General features: G+C 37.3%; 2 protein-coding genes across 2 annotated transcripts in view; both read right to left on the reverse strand.

Annotated features, from left to right (window-relative positions):
• LOC107714384 (glutaminase kidney isoform, mitochondrial-like) overlaps positions 1-936 on the reverse strand; it is a 41,898-nt gene extending 40,962 nt beyond the window's left edge. Inside the window, exon 1 of the mRNA XM_016520207.1 lies at positions 549-936. Within this exon, the coding sequence (XP_016375693.1) occupies positions 549-835 (287 nt within the window). The 5' untranslated portion in view covers positions 836-936. The remainder of the gene's footprint in view (positions 1-548) is intronic.
• An 8,198-nt stretch (positions 937-9,134) lies between these two features.
• Positions 9,135-26,857, reverse strand: LOC107714351 (NGFI-A-binding protein 1-like). Its single transcript, XM_016520172.1, has 7 exons — positions 26,021-26,857; positions 25,621-25,754; positions 23,572-23,623; positions 18,870-18,989; positions 17,399-17,567; positions 12,928-13,068; positions 9,135-9,353 (listed from the first exon to the last, which is right to left on the reverse strand). The coding sequence occupies exons 1-7, from the start codon at positions 26,855-26,857 to the stop codon at positions 9,271-9,273; spliced, it is 1,536 nt and encodes a 511-aa protein (XP_016375658.1). The 3' UTR covers positions 9,135-9,270.
• Positions 26,858-27,083: the final 226 nt, after the last annotated feature.

The following is a 27,083-nucleotide window of genomic DNA, read 5'->3' on the forward strand; positions in this document are numbered from 1 at the left end:
GTTCGATTAGGATCAAAACTGAAGGGGGCGTATCTGTTCAGTAGTCTCAACCAATGAAATGCTCCTTCACAGCCCACACCCGAATACTATTGGCTCGTGCTGTATAGTTTGTCTTTGATGACAGAACAGGAGTTACTAGCTTCAAAAAGAGGACACACTTAAGTGAAGGGAAAATACGACCCAGTGCATGGAAGTGAACGAGACCGATTCACTCACTTAAAAAGACTCCTTCAAAAAGACCACAATGTCATATATAGACGATGAACTACTGTCCTTCAAAGTAATGGGGAGTGTCCATTTCCAGAAATAAACACTTTATACCTGACCTAAACATATCAAACTCATGTAATTTGATTCTAATATGAATTATAACTTACTACTACACATGTTCTCCACCCACTTGCTGTAAAAGTGTACACACAGCGCCACGTTGTCAGCCATTCGGGGATATTTTGGCTCGTGTGCTGAACGCATGCTGTATACTTCTAATCAATAACACTGAATATCTCATGCGTCATGGCCAAATGACAAATAAATAATTTTCGTACTTATCTGCCGTCGCTTCCTGAACGGACTCATCTTTCTTCACTGGTTCTGCAGGGTCAATCGCTCCTTCGGTCTTTGTACATAAAAATCTTATCCCAGCTAAAGGCTGAATGAAAGGTCTTCCATTACAGACAGTCTTTAATTTAGATATTCTGACATCCTGATAAGCAGCGCTGTAGAAGTACGCGTTTGGTAAAGTCTTCTTATGCCTTATAATGTCAGAAATCGAACGCTTTGGGCTGGTTTGAATCAACTCCTTCAGCACAACTGAAGCCCTAAACTGTAACATCTCAATCCTGTCGAGCTAATTCAGTTTAATGTCTTTATTTTTAATAATACTAGAAGACAACTTGTAGTTCTAGATGCTACGGCACAGTCAATTCCCACACTTTGCGCACCTACTGATAAGAGCCTGGAGCTTTTTAGCAGGGTTGCCAGGTTTTCACAATAACCCCCGCCCAATTGCTACTCGAACCTAGATCAATCGCGTTTCGGGGGATGGGAGGGGGGTCCACCGGTACAAATCACGTTCTGGAGGGTAAAATACACGTTTTTTGGCGGTGTTCCCCTTGTAAAAGTCGCATTCCAGGGGCTAAATATCACGTTACTGGGGTCGCTTTAACCCGCGGCAACAGCGTTAAAGTAGCCAAATTCCGCGGGAAACCAGTAGACCTGGCAACACTGCTTTTTAGTGAAGAACAATCACGTACACGCCCACCTAACGAGCTATTGGACGACGTGCAAATATATGCGCATATTCTCTCACATTATTGGCTCAATAAAACATATTTCATTTTTGATTGCCATGCACCACATCCTGCAATGACTCGCTGTATGACCCGCAATGTATGTTTTTCTGACGTTATGATGTCTATTTCAGTATAAAAAATTGTGTTAATGGCTGAATGCTTATTGTTGTTCTCCTGAAAGCAATTGTGCATTTAGCTTTTTTTTCCATTGACTAACACTGTATTATATTATTAACCAAAACTCTAGTGTTTATGTACAATTATTGTATTTATAGTACAGTATTTGTTCTGGATTACCTTTTCTTTATATTTTGCATATTTTATATTTTTATTGATATATATATTACACATTATATAGGCCTATTTTATGTATATATATTTCATACCTCTATATTTATTTCAGTATACTTCAACTTTAGTTTTTCTCTAATTTACAAGTATTTAATATGAAAAGCTCACTGAGAGGCCTACTACTTTTAAAGTATGTTTTTATTCATTGCATGACATTTATAAATGGTGATGTAAGCCTAGAAGTCATTTATGCTCCTTTTTCTCTCATGCAACATCTCATATACCTTTCTGTATGTTTGTGACCTCAATGGAAAAATTCATGCCATCAAACTAAAAAATCATGGATGCAACAACTGTCCTTTTGGAAAAAGACATATAATACCAAGTGCAGTTCAATTAGACAAAATCTGTCATAATTCTAAAAATAAATAAATAATGTGTTTAATGATGCAATTATATCATTATTAGCTGTAGCTTTTTAATCTGACGCCAGGAAATGTTAATACAAAAAGGAACCAGATGAGAAGCTTGCTAACAACAAAATTGGAATTTGTGGCATGTTTTAGAGAAAGCTGCTTATCGGATGTAACTGATCTAATGGATGTAAAATAAAGAGCTCAGGTCTGCATGAAGCTCAAGAGAAAACTCTCACTGTATACTTTTATGTTCCCAAATGTGAAACGCAAAGACTGGATTCAAGCATGCTGATCATCAGTCCAGGTGTCGGAATGAGGTTGTGCAACCACTCAGTGACAGTTCAAGGAGTTGTAATCTTTATGTTGGTAAACTTTAGGAAGGAGTCACTAAAGATAAAAATAGATTACTGTTTTGGTCTGAGATCGTATTATTTTGTGCCACAATAGTGCAACAGTAGGCCTCTAGAAGTAGCAGTTCCATCAAACATTACGAATAACATTATTGAGTCAGTCTCAAACTTCCCAAAGCTTGTTAGTTTGGTTCATGGTTCAGACATTATTATTTCTAATTTTTTTTGGTGGGAATGGGAAATATAATTTTGGAACCAAGGCAACTGAAAAAGTATACCTCACTGTTTTGCTTTACTACAGACCAGCAAACAACTCTGGCATACAATCATATGCAATATCGTATCAATCTCTTGACTATCCAGAAAAATAAATGCCATTTTGGTAAGTATTGGAACAATTTTATTTTCTGTGTGGGAATTATTTTTAGACTGCATGCCTACTCTTTCTGGAAACTTCTAAACTTGAATGAGGCCTAAACCAAAAGAAAATGTTTTTGTGCATTTATTTTTGCTTCCTACTGTCACAGAGAGGTAATTACACGATTTCACTCTTGACTTCAAAAGAAGACTGTAGAAGAGCACATGTATGTATGTGATGCTGCCATCTTGTGGAGAATGTGTATACTGTAGTGAGAAATGGGACTAACATACTGTACTGTATGTAGATTAAGCCCGGAATAGCACTAACTGAAAAAATAATGCATTGCATTAATAGTGCTTGCATTTTATTAATGCCTTGTATTTCCAGGGCTTGCATTTTTAGGTCCTGAAATTTAACATAGTTGTTTATTTAAGCTGTAAATATTTCAATTCAAAATATTTCACACACATTTTCATAATTAAAAATGCAATAATTCATATTCACCTTCCAGAAATCACTTCCAAAATGTTTAAATCTGTTTAAAAATACGATGTATAATATTCGACAGGCAAATTTCGGTCCATTTTATTTCACTTTCCAAATTCGCTTCCACAAATGCAGTGGTTAAAATTCGGCAGAAAAATCGCCATTGCACATCCGGGAACTGCAGGAATAGCAGTAGAGCACCGATGCATGATCTCCAGCTGCTGTCAGTCGCTCACCAGCAGGTGGCGCAAGCGGCTGTTGATGAAGACCAAAGCAACAGGTGGATCAAGTCATTCATTCACAAAAACTGATCTGCAGAAATGGAGCAAGCGCTAAGTAGAAGTTTTGATTATCGGGGCCAGTATAAACATGTGGAAAAGCTGATTGTGTGTATGTTTAATTCAGCATCTTCGCTGTTTCCCGTAGCCTACATGTAAGCAGCTTTCTCCACAAAGGAGATTATAATGCTATTTTACCCAACGCTGAAGTACAGAACTAACATTACATCTGAGGAAGACATTTATTGCTTTCGGTTGCTTAGTTTCCGTAACTTTGTATCATGGCTTGTGTGAAGCTGTGCTGTAATGCTGGGGTTCCCCTCATACATCACACTCCAGGATTCCCCAATGATGCCTCAGTGAACTAATACAATGATATATATATAAATATCTCTTACAAAAAATTACAGTGGCAGTATATAGTGATTGTACCAGATGGTAATATCACGGTACTTCAAATGATACTGTGGTAACCTTTAGGGGCCCAAACTAAGCAAAATATACAATTTACAAATTTTATATTGTCAAAAAGAAAGATGAAAATCTGATAATTACATAAAATGTGTATAAATATCAGTTGTCACTCTATATTTCCCAGTAAGAAGATAATATATTTAAATGCTTACTTTTATGATCAAAGTGCTGTAGTTTTTATTGTTGGGGCAAATTCATATAATTCAATGCAATACAATGCTGAAAAAGAGCTCAACGAATAAACCGTCCTCAAAGCCTGATGTATCTTTTATATTCCCATATTAGTATGAAAAAAAATATATGTATGGATAGTAAACCATCAGCTGCTTCAGTCCAGTAAGTGTTCGTCTTAAAATATTACTAACAATATAAGAGTTTTTACGTTTACTTTAAATGAAAAAAAATAAATAAATAAAAGTTAAATTCTTTAATTTGAAACAAATGACATCATTTGTAGTCTCACTGAATACTTTCCCCCCCTCCATTTGCACTAGAGGGCACTATAAGGTGATGTTCTCCTTGGACTCCATGCAAGAAAACATTTCAGCTGTTTACCTTGAACTTTTTTATCATTTAACGCAGGGGTAGGCAAGTTCGGTCCTAGAGAGCCGCAGTCCTGCAGAGTTCAGCTCCAACCCTGAAAAAAAAACTCACCTGCCTATAGCCTTAGTAATCCTGAAGACATTGATTAGCTTGTTCAGGTGTGTTTGATTAGGGTTGGAGCTGAACTCTGCAGGACTGCCCAGCTCTCTAGGACCGAACTTGCCTACCCCTGATTTAACGCTAATCAGGTTCCATGTTTTTCTCTGTAGGGCACACAGTATAAACCAGTGATGGGCAAACTTGGCCCTTCCAGGCCACTTTCCTGCAGAGATTTGATCCAACCCTGATAAAACTAACCTGCCTGTAGCCTTCTAGTAGTCTTGAACAGTGGTTCCCAACCCTGGTCCTGGAGGCACCCCAACACTGCACATGTTGCATGTCTCCTTTCTCTGACACACCAATTTCAGGTCTTGGAGTCTCTACTAATGAGCTGATGACCTAAATCAGGTGTGTTTGTTTAAGGAGACATGCAAAATGTGCAGTGTTGGTGTGCCTCCAGGACCAGGGTTGGGAACCACTGGTCTTGAAGACAATGATTAGCTGGTTCAGGTGTGTTTGATTAGGGTTGGAGCTAAACTCTGAAGGAAAGTGGCCTGGAAGGGCCAAGTTTGCCCACCCCTGGTATAGACAAACAGTTTAGAAACCGCATTTGCAGTTTCATTAGGTTGCAGGCATTACATGACTGTTTATATTTGTTATACGAAGGCAAAATGCTTGTTTTGTCCTTGAATCGTTCACAATAAAAACCACAATGACCTGAATGACGCCTTATCAGGCGAGGCACCGCGACCGGTCTGTGACATCCGTGCGGAGAGGCATCATTCCGGGCTGACTGTGGGCGGCAGTGGGGTGTTTATCAGTATTGGGTTAGACGCACACAGACATTGCCTATACGCACAACAAAGAGTGGAAGCACAACAGCAAGTGTTTATGAGTCATTCTGCAGTTTCAAAATGTGTTAATATGATGTAGATGCAAATGAATAGAGGTGTAGACACATCGACCCACACGCTGCCCTCACTGTCATCCGTCTGTATGTCATCAAAGGCAGATAGGCCTACTTGAAAGAAGATAAGGAACATCACCACAACTAAAAAAAAAAGTAAAATAATAGTTTAGTACATATAGTTTACTTATTTGTACTCCGTTATTTAACTAAGCATATTATATATTCAACTTTTTTTTTCTAAATATGTTAAATACACACTTCATTTGTCTTACTAACGACAAAAGCACATACCAAAATTACTAAAACTTAAACTAAAATTAAAATGAAAACTGAAAACTAATTCAACATATTAATACACACTAGTAGGCTATACAAATAATACTAAAATAACAATGATGTGAACTGATTCAGGACTTTTTAAAAAAAGCATCCCAGAAGTTGGGAAGGAAATGTAAAAGAAGATGAAATGTAAGATGGTTTTAATGTAGCCAATTTAACCTTTTTTTTTCTTTTTTTTTGATCATTAGGCCTACATAATTATTATATAATTACTTCCATTTTGTCATTTGTGGCATATTTTGATGACTTTGTTGTTATTCTTAATATTTAACATCAATTTCCTAACAGTAAATGTTAAGAATAGTCATAATAAACGATTGGCTTGTAGTGTAGGCTAACTATCTTAAACGCCTTTTTTGTTTTTCTTTAAATACTAGATAGCCTAATCATAATCACGAAGGCCAGGAATTTCTTGCTATGCATATCACAACGTCTTACTAACACAAAGGTCAAAGCACAAGTATTCAGACCACTACAGCTGTAGTCAGAAACTTGCACTAGCTACCGTAATTTACTAAGTAATCTTACAAAAAAAACAAAAAAAGCTTTGTTCATTGACATTCTTTCAATGAGTCACGGGTTTCGAAATGAATAGTTCTTAATAATATTAAATTAATTAAAACGGGAAAAGCGATTTTCAGCTTTATATTGTTACAATGTTGGCACTGTAAGTAAGTGAACAATGTGTTTTATTTTTCCGTTTTACCGGCACCAGGATTTTCCCGTCATCTTAAAGGGGTCATATGATGCGATTTCAAGTTTTCCTTTCTCTTTGGAGTGTTACAAGCTGATTGTGCATAGATAAGATCCCTGAAGTTGCAAAGACTAAAGTCTCAAAACCAAAGAGATATTCTTTATCAAAGTTAAGACTCTGCCACGCCCCCCTAAAACGGCTCGTTCTAACACACCCCACATATCTACAAAGCATGTCAACATATTCTGTTACACCAAATACACAAAATAATGATCTTTAAAAAAGCATCATATGACCCCTTTAAATCCGCCGGATGAGGCGTTTTACGTTTTTAACCGCCAGGGCTTTTGTGAAAACTACAAATCCTACTTCCGCATTTTTATGTTCCTGCTCACAGATAGCCGGATCGAGCCCAATGCATTGTGGGTGCTGAAGTTTTCCAGCCTTTTTAAAATCTGTTTTCTCTAGTCGTATAGATTAAAAGACATTTAATAAATACGTCTGATTTTAAGGATATTGTATGTTTACTTTTATATGTTAATCCACTCGTCCAGTATAAAATCTGGAACAAAGCATGAGAAATGAAAAGTACTTCACAATCAGATGTCAAAAAAATAGAGTTTAATGTTCATGTGCTGTATAACAAATTAAATATATTAGTGTTTACAAAACAATATGTGCAGGACTACCGTATGCATATCCTAATGTACTCTCTACTCAAAAGTGACGAGAACAAGTTCTACTGACAACATAGTTTCATCCCACAGTCCAAGATGCATAAATCTATTATACAAAGCAAGTACAAAGATTAGAGAAAGACTGATCATTTCTGTGAGTGGTTAAAGACAGTAACAAGCAAGGAACAAAGGTAGGCGTCTAGATATGTCTTGCTATATAGGTCATTGGTAACGATGTAATCAGTAAGGTCCAATCAGATTTTTTCTTCATCAAACTGTTTTTTTCCAAAGCAAATTTTGTTCCAGTGCTTTTAGAGAGCTTGATATTGCCAAGACTTTAAATCTTTAAGCTGTTCATACAACTTCCCAAATCTCATTTCATATTCCACCTAAAACGAACATCCAAAATAAACTACTACCAGTGAAGAATTGTAACATGGAATGCTTTAAACTAAGGCAAAAAGTTGAAAATGCAGATAAATATTGACACAACGCTTGTCTTTATCATACGGGACGACTCGTAACCCACCGACTTATCGCACGCTCTCAAAAATATGTTTCAAATGGCACTTAAATTAAGATTTTGCATACTCGAGATCTCTTAAGTCTCTGAAAATAATCCTAAAAAAATAAAAGCACACAATATTTCCACATATTCCCTCGAAATACTGAAGTGTATGATCAGGATGTTAAAAATCGGTCTCCTTGTACCGATATAGAGAGGTATTTGTCATTGACACAAATACAGATGATATAACAGCTTGACAGGTACATTACAGACATGTAACTGGAAAACCTGATTATCTCGTGCCTACTTCACCTCACATGATACTCTAAAACTACACAAAGAGTGTGACTTGATGATTTCACGGGTAAAAGTCCTACAAAACATGTATCACCATTGAGAAACAAGAAATTTTGAGCAGTAGGATGCAAATTCGAGAATCAAACACTAGTGCATATCAGTTTCACATACATTTGCACATTAGCTGAATCTAAGACTATGTCTACACTACGAAACAGAGTAGAAATACTGTACAGTGAATGTCCTCTGAGGTGTCTGGGACACCTAGACACGTTCACTGAGTTAAGTGACAACAGCTACCCGGTATTGCTCTACGACTAAATATTCAGAAATACAAATACATTACGTGATTGTGATAAAGACTGGAATGGTGCAGTAATGATGCTCAGTCAGTCCAGTCAGATGAGAATGTTTTTAAACTATTTACATGACTATTGGTCAGGAGGGGACACATGCTTGTCTATATTAGCATTTTGTTGGTATGTACAGAGTACGATGAAATATATTAATTGTGCTTAGTATCGGAATAAATCAGGCATTACTATTCGTTCAAGATGACAAGGAGGCCAAAAGTCTGGCTCCGAGATTTCAGTGTTTAAATAGCAACATGTACCGCAGTTTTCCTCTGTTACGCAAGTAAATTCAACCATAGCACCATAGTAGAGATCTTTAAATTCAGATTCGTTAGCACTGCTATCAGAAACCGACAGAGGAAAAGACGACTTCTTTAAAGACCCCATGAGATCAAAATTAGAGTTTTTAGTCCCTATGTGTCATCTGTATGCTAGTGTACTAGTGAGAAAATTCACTTTTACGCATTTAAAAACCACACATTTCTTTCTCTTCTGGGATAAACAATCAAAAATATTGATTACGGCTGCACGATACTGGAAAAAAAACGACATTGCGATATTTTATTTTTCTGTGACTGGAGAGTGCATCTGAATAGAATCTAAAAATAATTTTTAAAAGCTGAAAAATTACTTCGATTACTTACTATAAAACTATACTATACCTCCATGAACATTTTTGCTCTTTATTTCGTAGTTATGTTAAATTTTGTTCATTTTGTAAATATTCAAACTCTAACAGTTTAAGTGTCTTTATCAGAGCAAAAATGGCGAGAAACTAAAATAAACTCTTTCTTGAGGCAACATTGGTTGTTAAGGCTTTACTGTAGTTGTGCTTATTTAATATTCACTGACAGACGACGTGTATTGTTGTAGGTTTGAAATGAAAGCATTCGGGGCTGCTATCTGGAATCCTCTGGCTCTGACTTGATGGTCTTCTTCTCAGAGAGGTTGAGGGCACGTGAAGATGCGTCTCCTCCGTTTTCTGGAAGAAAAAAAAAGAATAAGAGAAATGCTCTGGATTACTGAAACCCTTTATGTCATTTATGATAAATTACTTGCAAGGTTCTTCATGTGCAAGTTGTTCTGGTTAAAAGTGTCTGCTAAATGAATAAATGTAAAGTTGGCAGTTACAAATATTATATGGATTATTCCTGTTATGCCCGCTCATTTATGTCTAAATATAATGGTTAAAAATACCTCACAATGTTAAAGATCAAATCATGTTAATTAGCTTTTACCAACTAAGTGAAGCTAGAACATATGGTGAAATTAAATAATTTCATTAATTTAGGAATTTAATGATCAGATGTTGCCATTTTTGCCATGTCCCCTTAAGCTTCTAAAATGGAAAAACTGACAATTTATTAAAAATTTAATTAAATAATACATTAATAATAATAACAATAATAATATTTTCTATTAATATTATTATTATTAATAATAATAATCTTCATCATCAACCATAATAATTATTTATTATTTTATAATATCTGAATGCCCTTTTATAGAAACTCTTCGTCATATTATAACACAAGCATATTCATATTTTAAAAATAACAGAGCTCAACAGGTATTGCAGGAATAACCCATGTATGAAAAACACATTTATCTAATTCAGCCATGGAGCGCTAATGTTTTTATGGTCCTAGGCTGTAAGAATGTAAGATAACGTGCAATAAAAGCATCTACTGGAAGACACTGAGAGTGTGTGTGGCTCCGTTCCAAAACCTAGTGTGCTGCTTTGCGGTCTGCTAGTTAGGTGGCATCTTAACTGAAATGAAATTCATAAGTTACAGATTTGAAATGCTCTACAAAAGGCAGTGTTTTCAACAGTTTGCCATTATCATGTTTCTAAAAGATCATAAACATATACAGTACAGTGGAGATCAAAATTAGAGAACAATCAATAAATACTTAATAATAATCTTTTCTGAAATATTGTTAATCGTCATCACTCAAAATGTGAAGGAATATTAGCTGTTGGTATACCACTGTTATACTAAAATGTTTGACAAAATAACCAAGGCATTTCAACAAAAGCCTTTATTTTGTGGAAAACACTGTGATCAAAATTAGAGAACAGTAACCACTGTAGCATGAAAGAAGATTGCAACTATAATTTTGGAGGGTTACAGCTGTTAGAAACAAGTAGGGAGTGTAGAGGCTCCTGCTTTGATTGACTTCAGCACATCTGCGGCCGCAGGACATCACTAGTTTCTCACACTGCGCTGGTGTGATCCTGGTCCACTCTTCTTCCACTCTCTTCCATAGTTTGGTGACTGTAGTGGGTTTCTTAGCCATAACTTTGAAGCCAAGGATTTTCCAGAGATATTCAGTCGGGTTTAGATTAGGACTATTTGGCCATTTCATTATTTCAATGTTCCTTCAAGGAACTACTTTACCCGTTTTGCAGTGTGACGGGGGCATTGTCTTGCATGAAAATTGCAGGCTGATTGGGAGACGCTTGCAGGAAAGGAACCACATGTTGCTGAAGGAGGTTCTGATAAACATTTGCATTCACCCTGCCATGTACTGTAGCTGTATAAGAGGCCTAACTCCTGCTGCAGAAAACATCCCCCAAGCCATGACACTTCCTCCTCCACCTTTCACTGACTTCTTTATGCACTCGGGCTTCAGTCTTTCCCCAGTTTGACGCCGAACAAAATGTTTCACATCAGACCCAAATAAATTAAAGTTGCTCTCATCACTGAAGTGAACTTTGGACCAGTTCTCCTCTCTCCACACAACATGATCCTCACTCAGCAAAGGTGAGCCTAGCCTCTTGATTCTTTCTGCTGATGAGAAGCTTGGTCACTGCAGAGTGTGCTTTCAGTCTGACTTCTCTTAAACGTGCCGAGAAAGATCCATACACAGTTCAGCACTGAACTGGCGAGCAATTCCAGCTGCAGTGTTGAACCGATTCCCCATTGAGAGTCTCTGCATTATCCTGTCCTCTCGGGCATATGTCTTGCGTGGACGACCAGCCTTTTTGGGGGACTTGAATGAATTAATGTCTTTATTAGCTGCAATATTCGAGAAACCACAGATTTGGAATGACCAACTTCTCCTTTGGCCTTCATCTGGACCGCCTCCTGTCGCAGGGTTTCAGTCACCTTAGAGCGGCCCACCATCTTGCAATCTCAGTGAAAATTGGACGAATTCTGCCAGTTAATAAACATTTGCATTCACCCTGCCATGTACTGTAGCTGTATAAGAGGCCTAACTCCTGCTGCAGAAAACATCCCCCAAGCCATGACACTTCCTCCTCCACCTTTCACTGACTTCTTTATGCACTCGGGCTTCAGTCTTTCCCCAGTTTGACGCCGAACAAAATGTTTCACATCAGACCCAAATAAATTAAAGTTGCTCTCATCACTGAAGTGAACTTTGGACCAGTTCTCCTCTCTCCACACAACATGATCCTCACTCAGCAAAGGTGAGCCTAGCCTCTTGATTCTTTCTGCTGATGAGAAGCTTGGTCACTGCAGAGTGTGCTTTCAGTCTGACTTCTCTTAAACGTGCCGAGAAAGATCCATACACAGTTCAGCACTGAACTGGCGAGCAATTCCAGCTGCAGTGTTGAACCGATTCCCCATTGAGAGTCTCTGCATTATCCTGTCCTCTCGGGCATATGTCTTGCGTGGACGACCAGCCTTTTTGGGGGACTTGAATGAATTAATGTCTTTATTAGCTGCAATATTCGAGAAACCACAGATTTGGAATGACCAACTTCTCCTTTGGCCTTCATCTGGACCGCCTCCTGTCGCAGGGTTTCAGTCACCTTAGAGCGGCCCACCATCTTGCAATCTCAGTGAAAATTGGACGAATTCTGCCAGTTAATAGGGTTTGTCATATAATTAAGGAAATTTGCACCAGGTGCCAGATTAACACCAGTAACTTGGAGGTATCTGTAAGTGTTCTCTAATTTTGATCAGAGTTCTTTTTCAAATATCTAATTGAAGTTTTTTAAATTGTGCTTCAGAATACAATTAATTTATGAAATATGCTTAAAAACTGCCCTTCTGTTAGGATAACTTCAAATAGGACTAAGCAGTGACCGTGAAATGTAGGAAATTGTAGGCTGTTCTCTAATTTTGATCTCCATTGTATATAGTACACATAGTCAATGTTTATTATTAAATAACTGGCTAGTTTTTAATAATTATATACATTTCTAAACTGTCCATTCTGAACTATTTTAAAAATTATACTTTTTCAGTTTTGAATGAATAATAAATAGATTAATAATTGACATTTCTAAAACAGTCATTTTTTATTATTTTGAACGACTTCAAATGATATTTTTCAGTTTTGAATGAATAATAAGTATTCATAAGGGATATTTCTAAAACATTTCAGAATTCAAAGTATACTGATAATGGACATTTTTCTTGTTTCATTCACTATCTAGGAAGGATATTTTTCACTGAGCTCACTGTAATGCATTATGGGATGCTTCCTTTGTCAAGGATACTTATGATGCTGACTTAACATTTCTTAAGTGTCTTAGCCTTAGGTTGCTTACGATGTCTTAAGTGTTGCCTTTCAACACACACCTGTGGCTGCTGACGTCTTGCTCTCAGCATTAGAGTGATGATGCCTCTTCAACTCAATGGCCAGCTGCTTTCCGAGAGGCGTGTCTCCGTCTGATGCATTTGTCCTCTGGCTGGTCACCCTCAGATTCAGTGGCCTCTCTCCTGTAGACATGCAATGAAACAAAGCCTTCAATTTAACTCATGTTCTCTTTTCACCTCGCTACTGTATTCAAGATCGGTGTTTAACAAACCGCAAGGCTGCATGATTATGTCCATTACCGAGTCCAAGCTAATGCTACGAGACCAACATTCCGCCTACCAGAAACACTCAGCACAATACTCACTCACACACACGCAACTGAGCTTCATTTGATACGAATGCACCTTTTCTTCAACTATAGCCAGCCAACGCACACTCCGTAATAGCCCGAGGACAGTGAATGCGGTTTGAAGCACGTTGATCGTGAGTTGCATTGAGCGTATACACCTCCTTCAAACAGCACATTAACCTCCTCTGTCCCTGGATGGCTGATCTCATTTGTGTCTATTGACAGCATCAGTGCAGCATCATGACTAATGTCTGTCATTTTTAACTTAACACAATGCCCTTTAATTACCAGCAGCTTTAATCTGAACGTTGAGGGGACATGTCTCTGCCACCCACTCCTCACAATACCTCTTTTTAAACCATAGAAGGTAATGACCACTGGATTTCAAGGTTGGGCAAAATTCAGAGTGAATTTGAATTGGTCAAGTCCTACAGGAAGTTGCACTGGAATGTACAGGATTAAATTACAAATTAAAGAAATGTATTACAGGTAATAAATTCTGGTCAAAGAAGTCTGTCTTTCATCTAACATTTGTATCTTTAATAAAAATCAAATTATATTTAATTCTTACAGTGAAGACTTCTTTCAAAAACATTTTAAAAACCTTACGAACCCCAACTTTTGAACAACAGTGTGTCTATTTATACTTAATTCAAATTCTAGAATGAAACTGCTGCTGTGGTTGAAATGGTATTGCAGTCAATATACTTGTAACCCCAATAGCACTGATTCATTTCATTAAAGTCCTACCTGCAAAGGTACAGTCAAAGCTAAAGGAGGACATATTTAGTTCTCATCCAATTCTCACTTTCTGCCTCTGCTTCTCTCTCTTTCTCTCTCCGCAGATCCCATACGCCCACTCTGGAGTTCTGAGAACACATGGGATATTAGGAAGCTGAGAGGGATCATGTACTCAGAGTTCATGAAGGAGTTATTCTCAGAGCTGGGGAGGGAGAGAGCGCTGTTGTGTTCAGCGCAGTGTGAAACAACCACAAATAATTATCATAAATAATAAACAGAGTGTCACATTAAAGCAGATGAGAAATGAAGGTTAATTATGTGGTTTTTCCAAGGAGGTCTAAAGAAATAGCTAAAGAAAGCTATGCGCTAGCAATTTATCTCAATGGTAGCTGCTTGGCTGGTGCATAGAATAAGGAAATATGCGACCTGTGTGTTATACCAAAAAACACTTATAGCTCATTTATTGGCTGATATTTGGTCATTTTGAGCATCAGATGTTTACCAATTCACAGAAGTGATCTGCCACATATAACAGTTTTTAATATGGATAATGCATAATTTTAATAGAACATTTTCATTTTTTTAAATATTAAATATTAATATATAAATATATTGCCATTAAATACCCCATGGTGGTCAGGCACTACTTTGCAATGCAAAAGCCCTTGTAAACGTGTAAACAATTGAGCTTGTGCTGTGATGCATATAATCAGTGCTCAGATTCGGTATATGCGCAGTAATTATCGTCATGTACCAACATGAGGGTCAAAATGAACTCCAGACGGGTGGCATTCTAAGGCACAAGATTTGTAGCAGAACGCAGAGCTGTGTTCATATTTCCACCCGACATCCCCCTCCCCTCTCTGACACCCACCACCCCGCCTCCGCCTGCAGCTGCCAGATGAGCCCCAGAAATGAGAGTGCCAACAAGAAACGAGAAAAAAAGAGAGCCTGGAACAGGTGATGCAAGCTACTGAATTATCTGAGAAACAACAACTGAAACACTTCACCGGTTTTTGGTACTGTCTATCTGGATGGTCAATCAAGAGTAAAAGACAGTTTGTCTGCTTTTCTGATAGTAATAATAATAATAGTTGTTTTGTTCACTTTTTTTGTCTGGGATCGTGAAAATGAACGTGCAGTGTGGTTCTCAAGTGGTTTTGCTTTAGGATTTAGACACTCATATATTAAACATAATATATTTATTATATTAACTTAAAAAATATATAAAAATATTTTTATGATATTGTAAAGACAATAAAATTAAGTATTTTTTCCAAAATCAAATAATTTGCTTTTATATGTAATTGTACAAAAGAGTTTGCTAATCCAATATTAAAATATGTAAACAAAATATATTATATAAAGATTAATAATTATATAATAACATACATGCATATATACAGTACATACATACATATATATATATATATATACATACACACACACACATATACATTTTTAAATTATATTAGATAAATATTATAATAAATATTATCATTTGATGTTTGATAATATTACAATTTATTAAGTTGAAATCTGAGATTAACACTTTTTATTCTTTATAATATATGCATACTTTCTTAGTATTAAAATCTAGTGCAAAACAATAAAAATCATCTACTTATGCCAAAATATCTGAATGAAATTAATGTCAATGAAAACAAAAAAAAGTTAAACATATTACCTTTATCTTAAATCCACTCATGTTTTCATTTTTTTTAATGTTTGTGTACTCCCTAGTTGGACTTTCATAGATAGATGATATAGATGATATAGATAAGATAGATGAGATAGATAGATAGATAGATAAAGTCCTTGCAATTACTGCACAGCAAATTGGATTAAAGGCATCAATCACATAACAAATAACCCATCATCTCAAACTTTATAATGCAGCAAAATAAAGTAAACTGTGACAAATCATACCCAAAAATTCTTCATACAGTGGACTACCAGTAAAATTGATACAAATTTGTGTCCAAAAATTATTCAGACCGAGTCTGGGAAAACAACTGAAGTTCAGGTTTGCATGAAGCTGGATGACAGCATGCCCAGGAGACTACTGGCTGTCATTGAGGCTAAGGGCTGCTCGACTAAGTATTGATAGTTGTGTAAATACTGTCATACTAACAGCTGTCTGAATATTTTTTGGTTGATTGTAATCTATTACATACCTTTCTATCAGAATTATCTAACATTATCAAGATGAATTTGTTCTGACACAGTGTAACTCTGAGTTCTTGTCATATTTTATTACCATTTTCTAAACTATAGCGAATAAACTGTGATAATGTGAGAAATGTTGAAGGTGTCTGAATAAATTTTGGTTTGACTATCTATTTGATAAATGAAGTTAACCAACTAACATTATACATACTCTTTTGGTTTCTGTACCCAATATTTAAAAAATGTACAAATGCAATAAAAATATTGGTATCGGTACTCGGTATCGGCAAGTACCAAAAATAAAAGTATCGGTATCGGGTGAGTACTGGAAAAAGTGGTATCGATGCATCCCTAATATTAATGATATCAGGCGCTGCGTTAGTAAACGATATTATAAATATCGTTCTTGATGTGAACTGGGGGCCCTTAAGCTACTAAGGAGCAGTAAGCAGTTAGCAAACGTCTCTGTGAATTTAATTAACTGGCACGTCTCCAAAGTTTTTCGTATTCAGTATAAAAGGATTCATGTTTAGATGCTGTCAGTGTGTTGATGTTGTATGTTTCTGTATATGCAAACGTACAGAAATATACATGCACACTTTATGTGTGAATACCAGCCTGTTTATGCATAGCAGGAGGGCCTGGTGCTGTATTTATATTCATATATTTATATTTATATTCTTACTTAAACAGATATTTACACATAAACATGCAAAATTCACACACTGTGTTACTGTATATGATTTCGAATGTGGATTGTTTAACACAGATACATGTACACACACACACACACACACATATACATTTTTAAATTATATTAGATAAATATTATAATAAATATTATCATTTGATGTTCGATAATATTACAATTTATTAAGTTGAAATCTGAGATTAACACTTTTTATTCTTTATAATATATGCATACTTTCTTAGTATTAAAATCTAGTGCAAAACAATAAAAATCATCTACTTATGCCAAAATATCTGAATGAAATTAATGTCAATGAAAACAAAAAAAAGTTAAACATATTACCTTTATCTTAAATCCACTCATGTTTTCATTTTTTTTAATGTTTGTGTACTCCCTAGTTGGACTTTCATAGATAGATGATATAGATGATATAGATAAGATAGATGAGATAGATAGATAGATAGATAAAGTCCTTGCAATTACTGCACAGCAAATTGGATTAAAGGCATCAATCACATAACAAATAACCCATCATCTCAAACTTTATAATGCATAAACTCACCCTGCTGGTCAGCGTTTTTGTCAACGGAGAGACCGTTGCTTTTCTGTCTGTCTGTGCTATGTTTGTAGGGCCCTGGTGGAACCCTCCACTCTAGAGCCTGCAATCTGTCCTGAGCCGCGGCGTCATGCAGTATCTCCATCTGCTTGGCCAACAGACGCTCCAGCTGAACCTATAATATGCACAAACAGCAGGAAGTCAGACAGGCGGATATGTATAGCATCGTATGTACAGTGTGACAGAAATTATTTCCAATATTCACCATTCACAACATACTGCAAGTGTAGTGCTACAAAACAAAACTAACACAAAACAAACTCATACAGTTCAAATATCTGGTGATTTGAATGCTCCTCAATCACATTTGAATTTGAAACAGGGTTTATTACTATAAATATTTTGTTACTATTATATTAATGCTTTTGCTGTACATTTTTCGGATAAAATTTAAAACCACACTACGTGTGGAGCTTGATTTAATCCAATAGCACCCCTCCTACATGTGCAATGTCATCCTACCTAAAAAGAGGCAAACAAAAACTTTTTACCACTTTTTTTTAACACAAGAAGATGCTATTCACAGTTACAAAATGACACGTTTCCACTTCAAAACACAAAAGCGGCATAATTAACTGATGTTTCTGAGACAATGCATTCTGTCAATCCATCTATTGAAAAACAAACAAACATAACAATTAAAGAGAAAAGACAGCCCAGAATATGTTTTAAATGCTCAGAGGATACTCTAACAGCTTAGGAGACATAATGGAGAGAAGTATCAACTTTGCCTTAGATACGAAGGACATAAAAAGACACAAATGAGATGACTGTTGACAAAAAGTCAGGAAAGAACATGAAAAAGATAACTTCTAGCTATGTAAGCATCACTGCATGCCAAAGTGTGTAAAAAAATCAATTCATAATGCAATACAAGTATGCAGTGCATTGTCATGTGTTGTATATTTGTCATATATCATTTTATATTATAGTTTTGGGTTTATTTATTTTATTACAACAGAATTACCAGAGGTTACATATCTGCTTGGATAGAAGGGCCTAGAATACTGCCTTGGACAAAGAGGGGACCTGGACTCACAACAACAACTTTGATATTTAAGAGATCTTCTTTGTCATTTTCCTATAGAACAACAATCAGCAAAAAGCACTGAGAATAACAGTGCTTCCTAATGGAAGTATTTTTCATCAGTTTCATCACTTCATCAGGACATCTCTTACACTTCTTAAAAAATATCCAACCATTGATTGTTCATATACTAAACCAGCTGACCAAAAGTAGGTCATGGTCAAGAGGACAGGTGAAGCTCTTGCAGCTATTAACCCAAAAACCTGCATGATATGATACCGGAGCGAGACGTGTGGTGGTAGACAGACATGAAGACGGAGTCAGCGAGGCGCCTGAGAGCATTCCTCTCCCACACACAAATAAACACACGGTCATAATGCAGTCAGTCACCTGGATGTTCCGCCCAACCGTCTCCTCTCCTTTAGATCTGGCGTGGGCTAGCTGCTCCTTAAGGGTCTCCTGGCGCATGTGAATGGCCTGCAGCGCCTCATGGAGGTCAAAACAGCCCTCCTGCAGATCAATACACATTTCATTGATATTTCCTTTCAGTGGCAGTCAATTTCAAAATGAAGCATGCCATTTCTGCAAAAATATTGAGTTTTAAACTGGTTTTCCTTTATCCGTGTCTTGTTTCGGCAGGACAAACAAATAGTCCTACCCAAATATATGCCACTGAATGTTGCTTTATTCTGCTCAAATAAACAGAATAATCTTATTGTAGACTTTTTTGAAGAATCAACCTACTGACTCATAGTTTTGTCAGCATGTTAAGCTAGGAAGCGAGTATTTTAGCACCAAAAAAAGAAGCAATCACTCCACAAACACTAAGTGCGTAAGCCACAATTATCCAAACAGGTGACAATTTGCAAAAACGTCCCGCACAGTATGAAGGTGAAAAAGACAGCCAGGCAAGGAAAGTCTTCAGGCCTTCAAGATGATCATGTTGTGACAGAAACATTTGCCGTTCCCCTAATAAAGCTATCTCACACTTGCTTTTCCCAGTTGTCTTTCTTTATGCAGCTTTATTGTGTGCGGGCCTTTTTTTATTTTTTTTGCAAATTAACACCAAAAAAATGACACATCACATCACGAGAAAACATATGTCATAGATGAATCTGTGACCACTTCCAGTAAGTCCACAAACTATGACAAGCAATGGACAGAAACCTATAGCAATATGAATCAAATATTTACTGGAGGACCATGAGGTTAGTGTGACACTTAAAGATTACCCGCACAATACCAGGACCAGTTGTTAATCTCAACCACTTCACAGAGCGAAGCCACTAATTTTTAACTAACTAAAGCTTCATTCCTCTTGAGCGAAAAGGTCAGATACTTAATAAAATGTCATCTCACTTAAAAATCCCCTCAGGATGAGTTTCAACCTGACAGGCGGATGAACAAACAGAACATTTTGTCCGACTAATCACTACGTCTAAATTACTACACGAAGGATGAGCTTGAAAACTTCAAATGTTTACATGGGTTGCCATGGGTGCAAACTACCACAGACATTCCAGTCTTTTCACTACTAGTTGGGTGTTTGAGGCAGAGAGGTAACTGCTAATAACAGCTCTGACGCAAATTTGCCAACACTCACGCAGCACCAACGAAGTCATCGAGCCACTCCTTTGAGTTATGCCTTTTCTCTTTCTTGACACGGAGGCTGGTCTTCTAGAGTGCATAGACAAAGGTGCGTGCATACGCCTGCATGTATACGCATGTGTCTTCAGACTCGGCCCCTTTTCACTTTGTGGTATCTGCGCAAATGCATGGGCGTGGGTGATTCCAAGTGTGCCCACGTAATGATGTCACTTCTACCTCAAGAATACGGGTGGGTGCGCAACTGATCTCATTTGGACCTTGTCTGGGTGCATGTGGGCGGGCGGCTTATTCTCACTGGTGTGGATGGGAGTGTAATGTGGGCAGAGTCGAGGCCAGACAGGGACAGCGAGAGGGGGAGGGGAAGTTTATGCTTTTTTTGCAGTTCAGACACACGTGCAATTAACTGTCACACACTTTGAAATGGTTAAACATGGAAAATCCATTCTAGAGTGAGTTACGTACAAATTAACTGCATCAAAAATGCACAAGCAATGTAATAAGCATGAAACAGATTTACAGCAAGACACTAACTTAACTAGAATTTTCAGTAGCATAGACAACAGTTCAACAGTTTTTTAAAATAGCGTAGCTTTGTTTACAAACAAGTGTTTTTTGCAAAAAAGTGGTGGAGTAGCTTGACCAATTCGTAAATTGCTAAAAGAATGTGACAAAATAGACCCTCTCTCTTTTAAATGTAGCAGGAAAGTCAGAATGTAGTGAATCAGATTGTTTGGTTCCGAAAATGATTCACCAATTCAAGTAGCTTGACCAAACGGTATGATGCTAAAAAAGTGACAAAATATACCCTCTCTTTCGTAAGCATAGCAGGAAAGTTAGACTCAGTTTAATGAATCAGTTTGTTTGGTCAAAAAAAATAATTCACCGATTTGAGTGGCTTGACCAAACGGTACGTTGTTCAAAAATGTGACAAAATATAACCTTTCTCTTTTAACAAAGCAGAGAAAGTCAGATTCAGTTTAGTGAATCAATTTGTTAATTCAAAAAAATGATTCACAGATTTAAATAGTTTGACCAAATGGTATGCTGCTAAAAAGAAATGTGACAAAGCCTACCCTCTCTTTCTTATACGTAGCAGGAAAGTCAGATTCAGTTTAGTGAATCAGTTTGTTCGTTCAAAAGATGATTCACTGATTTAAGAGGACCAAACGGTACATTGTTCAAACATGCAACAATATATAATCTTTCTCTCTTAACAAAGCAGAGAAAGTCAGATTCAGTTGAGCAAATCAGTTTGTTTGTATAAATGTAAAAATGATTCACCAATTCAAGTAGCTTGACCAAACGGTACACTGCTAAAAAAAAAAAAAAGTGACATATGATCTCTCTTAACGAAGCAGGGAAAGTAGATTCAGTTTAGTTTGTTCAAAAAAAAAAAAAAATGATTTACCAATGTCATTAGCTTGAAAAAGTTGTACATTGTTGAAAAATCTTACAAAACATACATTATCTCTGTTAAAAGTAGAAAGTTCAGTGAATCCATTTGTTCAGTTCAGTTCAGTTCTTACATTTGCGGGTGGGTTTTCAGCTCTATAAAGAAAATAAAATGATTTCTGCCTTACTAAATTTCAATAATTCATTTGATAAATTATAATATGGTTAATAGGAATGTGCCATTTAGAATTATGCCAACTTTAATCAGCATGACATGAGGCATCACATTTACATCCATACAGAATTAATTTACATGGAACAAAACTCCAAATTGCTGCTAGAACCTGCTTAAATGATCTGGATTTGCTGAATAGAAAGTGCTGTTTGGTTGCCTGTCACTGCTTGTTGAACTTGCAGATGTCTTTTTTCAAACAATGGGTAAGTAATTCACTCCATTATTGTATGTTGCTTCACATAAAAAAAGTCTATTGCAAAAGACTATGTTGATAAATATGCTTATAGTACATTCTCAACATGATTTCTGCTGAGTTCAGTGCTCGTGCCATTCGCTAAATATGGCAGCCAAAATAAATATGCACCACTTACGTGCCGCAGATGCAGTTTCTGTTAAAGAAAGTTAACATCCTTTGTAAATGTTCTCAATATTTTCTCAAATATTGCATTTCATTGCTTGTTTTAACTACTTTCTTGTTGTATTTGCTGCAAACATAAGTTTAGTGCTGTAACCCAAATTGAGATCTTCATTGTTTTTTTGTGTCAGATAAATACTGCTCTGATTACAAAAACTAGTTATTTTTAGTAGCTTGTAGCGTCATTGACTAGAGTAAATACACTACCATTTGTTATGTTACAAAAGACTTCAATTCCAAATAAATTTTTTGGTTTTTTTACTTTCTATGCATCAAAGAATCCAGAAAAAATGCATCATAGTTCCCACAAAAATATTAAGAATCAGAGTTATCAACATAATAACAACAATAAAGGTTCCTTGAGCACCAAATCAGCATATTTAAATGATTTCTGAAGCATCATAGACATTAATGAGTAATGGCTGCTGAAAATTCTGCTTTGCCATCACAGGAATAAACACTTATTTTAAATTGTAATAATATTTCACAAAATTACTGTTTTTACTATTTTGATCAAATAAATGTTGCCTTGGTGAAAAGACACTTTCAAAAACATTAAAAAAAAATCTTACTGACCCCAAAACCACACTCTCTGCTGCTGCTGTTTATTCACATGACTAATGTGGGAACATGACGTAAAAGTGAGGTAAAACATGATTATTTAGTGAGTAACAATGCAAATTAGGGGGAATTGGAAGACAATTGGTAATTTGCCACTGTCTGATAATGATGAAGGACTCATTTCTCTTTAGATGTAGAGTGGGTAGAAACCACTGATTTTCCGAAGTGGTCGCATGTCTGTGCCCATATGCGGAGTGAAACCAGGGCAGAGGTGAAGCAGGCAAACACCAGTTCTTCTTCAGACACCAGCCCAGCCCTTCTAACATTGTGGGATGTTAGAAGTTTCCAGTAGATCTAACGACTGGACAATGATCAAATGTGTCACTAGAGAGCCATGAATGGACAGCTGCCATAGAGCACAAAGGCCTCTTCAGGAAACCACATCAATATGTGTGCAGCTAAGTATAGGGCAGACTGATCACGGATACGTAGGTTAAGGAAAAATAATGACCGTGGGCCGGCTAAATATGGATTTAAGGTGTGATCGAGGGAGTGGGCTTGAGAACATTAGTCCTTTGTAACTTCTCCAGGCTGAACTTTGACCTTTCCCCTACACCATGACATGCAATCCTGATGGAGCTACCCCGCATGCTCCTGCAAAGCCCTCCCACACAGTTCAGTATGCTGACAGGCAGCTATGCAAACAAAAAGCCACTGGACCCACCCAGTGTCAATCCTGCCTCCTACAACAGTTTCCTCGCATATTGGTGTTAGCGCCGCAGCGCACATTAACAACAAAATGACTCGAGAAATTGCATTGGAAGCTTCAGACAGATTATTTGGAGTTCAGGTTGGAGAAATCATGAAGCAGTTTTACTCACCTCAGTTTTAATTCTCTTGGGTGACGGCTCATCTCTGTCACCGCATCGAGATCTGTAGGAAAGAAAATGAAATGCTCAGCCCTGAACAAGCTGAGTAAAACCACAAGCAATTAAACATTCTTTTACAAAAAATTTGTCCTGACCAAATATTTCTATATAGAATTAAAATTAATATAAAATAAAATAAAACAAAACATAGGCATGTCTTTTTAATTCAACATGCATTATCATCAAGTAAAATGTTTTTTCACTTTTCCAGCAAGGATGCTTTAAATGAACAAGAATGACAGTGAATATATTTATAATGCTAAAATGTCTGTTTCAAATAAATGCGGTTCTTTTGAACTTTCTATTTATCAAAGAATCCTGAAAAAAAATGTATCATGGTTTCCACAAAAATATTAAGGAGCACAACTCTTTTCAACTTTGATTATATTAAGAGCATCAAATCAGCATATTAAAATGATTTCTAAAGGATCACTAAAGACTGGAGTAAGGGCTTCTGAAAATTCAGCTTTGACACCACAGAAACAAATTACATTTTAAAATGCATTAAAACAGAAAACAGGTATTTTGAAATTGAAATAATATTTCACAGCACTACTGTTTTGCTAGATTTTTATTCAAATAAATGCAGCCTTGGTGAGACTGATTTAAAAAAAACATAAAAATAATAATAAATAAATAAAAATACTCACAACCCCAAACTTTTGAATGGTAGTGTACAGTAGTTAATTCGATTTTGTATATCTATCTCTAGGAGAACATAGTCTGCCATCATGGAGATGTTATTACAATTAATTAATTGTGTATATATATATATATATATTAATATATATATATACATATTTATTTTTTTAATTCTTACAAAGAATATCTTAAAGCAAGGATTTTCTACCTTGACGAACCCTGAGACCCCCCCAAATCAGACAGCCCCACCAGGGACACTTTACACATCAACCAGCATTATTATATTATACAATCCTCAGATCATTAGTTATGCTTATTAACTAATGTTGGAAAGTTGGAAATAGTTTTATTATGTTTTATTATCTTCTGCACAGACCCCTTTCAGTAATTTCATGGACCCCTCCTTGAAAACCCTGGCCTTAAAGTACTAATATTTGCTTTAGTAATACTAGCTTTTCACCTGCAACCTAATTTGGGAGTGCCCTTGGCAAATTTCATTATGACGTAAGAGGCATTGTAAGAAAACCTGGCCTAGATAACGTTCGCAATACCCAGTCCATGACTGTGATGCAATCTTTCAAGTTTTGAATGAGTGACTGCAATTATGTAACGCCAAAAGGAATTTTCCATTCACTGACACGCAAGCCTGGCAATCCAGGAAACACCTGCACAGTCTCTTTGGATGGCAGGTATTGAGTGTCTGATAAGGCTTATGTGCCTTTAGATGCAAAGGAGTGGGAGTGTTCTCATCTCTCCGTAGACCTCAGTGCAGCACTTCACACCTCAACACAAATGCCACGCACAAAGCCGACTTTGAAATCTCGGCTCGGCTCGAAGCAAACTACCAGAGAGCAGATCCTGAGCTGCTCACAATGCACTAGCATGAGCGATCTCTTTCTGGCTTAAAGGCTAAACATCAGGAATGATTACTCTAGTCACTTACGGGGTGTAAAAAGTGATGCTTGCAGAGAATTTAAATCCATTAAATCAAACAAACAACTCCTCTACATTGTGCGTTTTTCATACTAAATAGGCAGAATCTCCAGGATATTTTGTGTTTATCAGAATTTTATGCACTGATTTAGGGGGGAAATCTTCTGAATTTTATGATTTAAACAATGCTAAAATGTTTTTAACAGAGATTGTTACACTCGTATTGAGGGCCTGCATCTGTGGGCCTTTACAGTGTTACAGAGACACAGTGTTAATACTTTTAGGGAAATTTGTCTGTGTATAATGAGCTGGGATAGGGGAAATTATTTTAAAACTGAAAAAATTGCATGCTTCAGTTTTAACCAAAGGTTCAAAAGTAGTCGATCATGGCGTTTCCTGTTTGGGAAATGACCTCAAAGTTCTTACTTGCTGGTTCTGTAAGTGTATTTGTAGGTGACCTCTCTGGAGACCTGACGGGCCAGTCCGAAAAGCTCATCTCTGCGAGTCAGCAATGCCACCTCCTTCATACAAAGCTGTGCTGCAGCCTCATTCACCGTCAGCTTTGTAGAAACGAAGGAGATTTTTATTATCAATGTGATAATAATAGATATTGTTATGTGCAAAGAATTAAACCAATCTCACAAGTAAGCAACACTTCTGCTTAAACAGACCAGCATGATATTTCAGGTGCAGCCAATTAACCAATAAAGCACGCCCATCCCAAATACACAACAATTTCTTACTGAATGTGTAGCTATGCTTGGAAGTGCATGATTTATTTAAACCCCAAAAGCACTCAAAGAGGCAAGAGCCCCATAAAACGCACCTCGTGCAGAGTCAGATGCTTCCCATCCTTCCTTTTTGAGTCGAATCTGCCATATATAGCACTATACTTGCGGATTTCCTCTTCCCTGTGTGGATCCTCGTCACTCATATCAAAAATGTGGCTGATCATCTTTGCAAGCTTCTTATTTCCCTTCAACAGTTCTTTAACCTCTCCAGAGTCACTCTTGGGCAAAGCCTGAGCGATTCGGTCCACGCACTCTGCCACGGACTGAACAGCAGCTATGTCTAGTGCCTCTAGGGCATCCCGAGGGGAAGATGGAGAGCCCAGTTCTGCCGGGGACAGGCTGTGCTCACTCTCCGTGCCGTGACTGGCCCAAAAACGTGGCTCGCTGCCACTCTGGAGGGGCGAAACGGTGGCCAAAGAGTTCCCGTTGCCTGATTCTCCTTTTCCAGGATCCACGCAAGCAGCTGCCAAACACTTGGGCACTTTGACTTGGGTGTCTCCACGGGCGCCATTACCAGGCAACAATGTGGGTGACCCTTCGGGCAGCTTGTAGACAGGAATGCTGCAGACAGGAAGAGACGTGAGGGGCTGATTGAACAGGGCAGGGTTTGTGACCCAATCGCGCAGAGATTTCTGTAGGCGTCTGACATGCAGTGGCTTGCTGGCCATGCCTACGAGCGCCATGATCTCGAGAAACTCGTCCTCGCCGGCCTCGCAGAGCTGCTGAACATCATCGCCACCCTGCTGGATGAAGGCGTCGTAGTAGCACAGCAGGTTGGCCCTCTGAAGGATGCGGTAGAGCTGCAACTCCCCAAGGGTTCTTGGTAAAGTCGCTGCCGTCCTCGCCGGCCTCGCAGAGCTGCTGAACATCATCGCCACCCTGCTGGATGAAGGCGTCGTAGTAGCACAGCAGGTTGGCCCTCTGAAGGATGCGGTAGAGCTGCAACTCCCCAAGGGTTCTTGGTAAAGTCGCTGCCATACCTGAACAAAAGAAGGAACAAAGTAAGCAATTCCAGAAAACAAAGCAAAAGAGTTGGAAGGAGAGGACACTGGTTGCCACAGCAGGGGTGGAAGAGAAATGTGTGGCTGGATCCAAGAG

Source organism: Sinocyclocheilus rhinocerous, unplaced genomic scaffold (assembly GCF_001515625.1).
Source record: "Sinocyclocheilus rhinocerous isolate Xijiao unplaced genomic scaffold, SAMN03320098_v1.1 scaffold449, whole genome shotgun sequence".
Lineage (NCBI taxonomy): Eukaryota > Metazoa > Chordata > Actinopteri > Cypriniformes > Cyprinidae > Sinocyclocheilus > Sinocyclocheilus rhinocerous.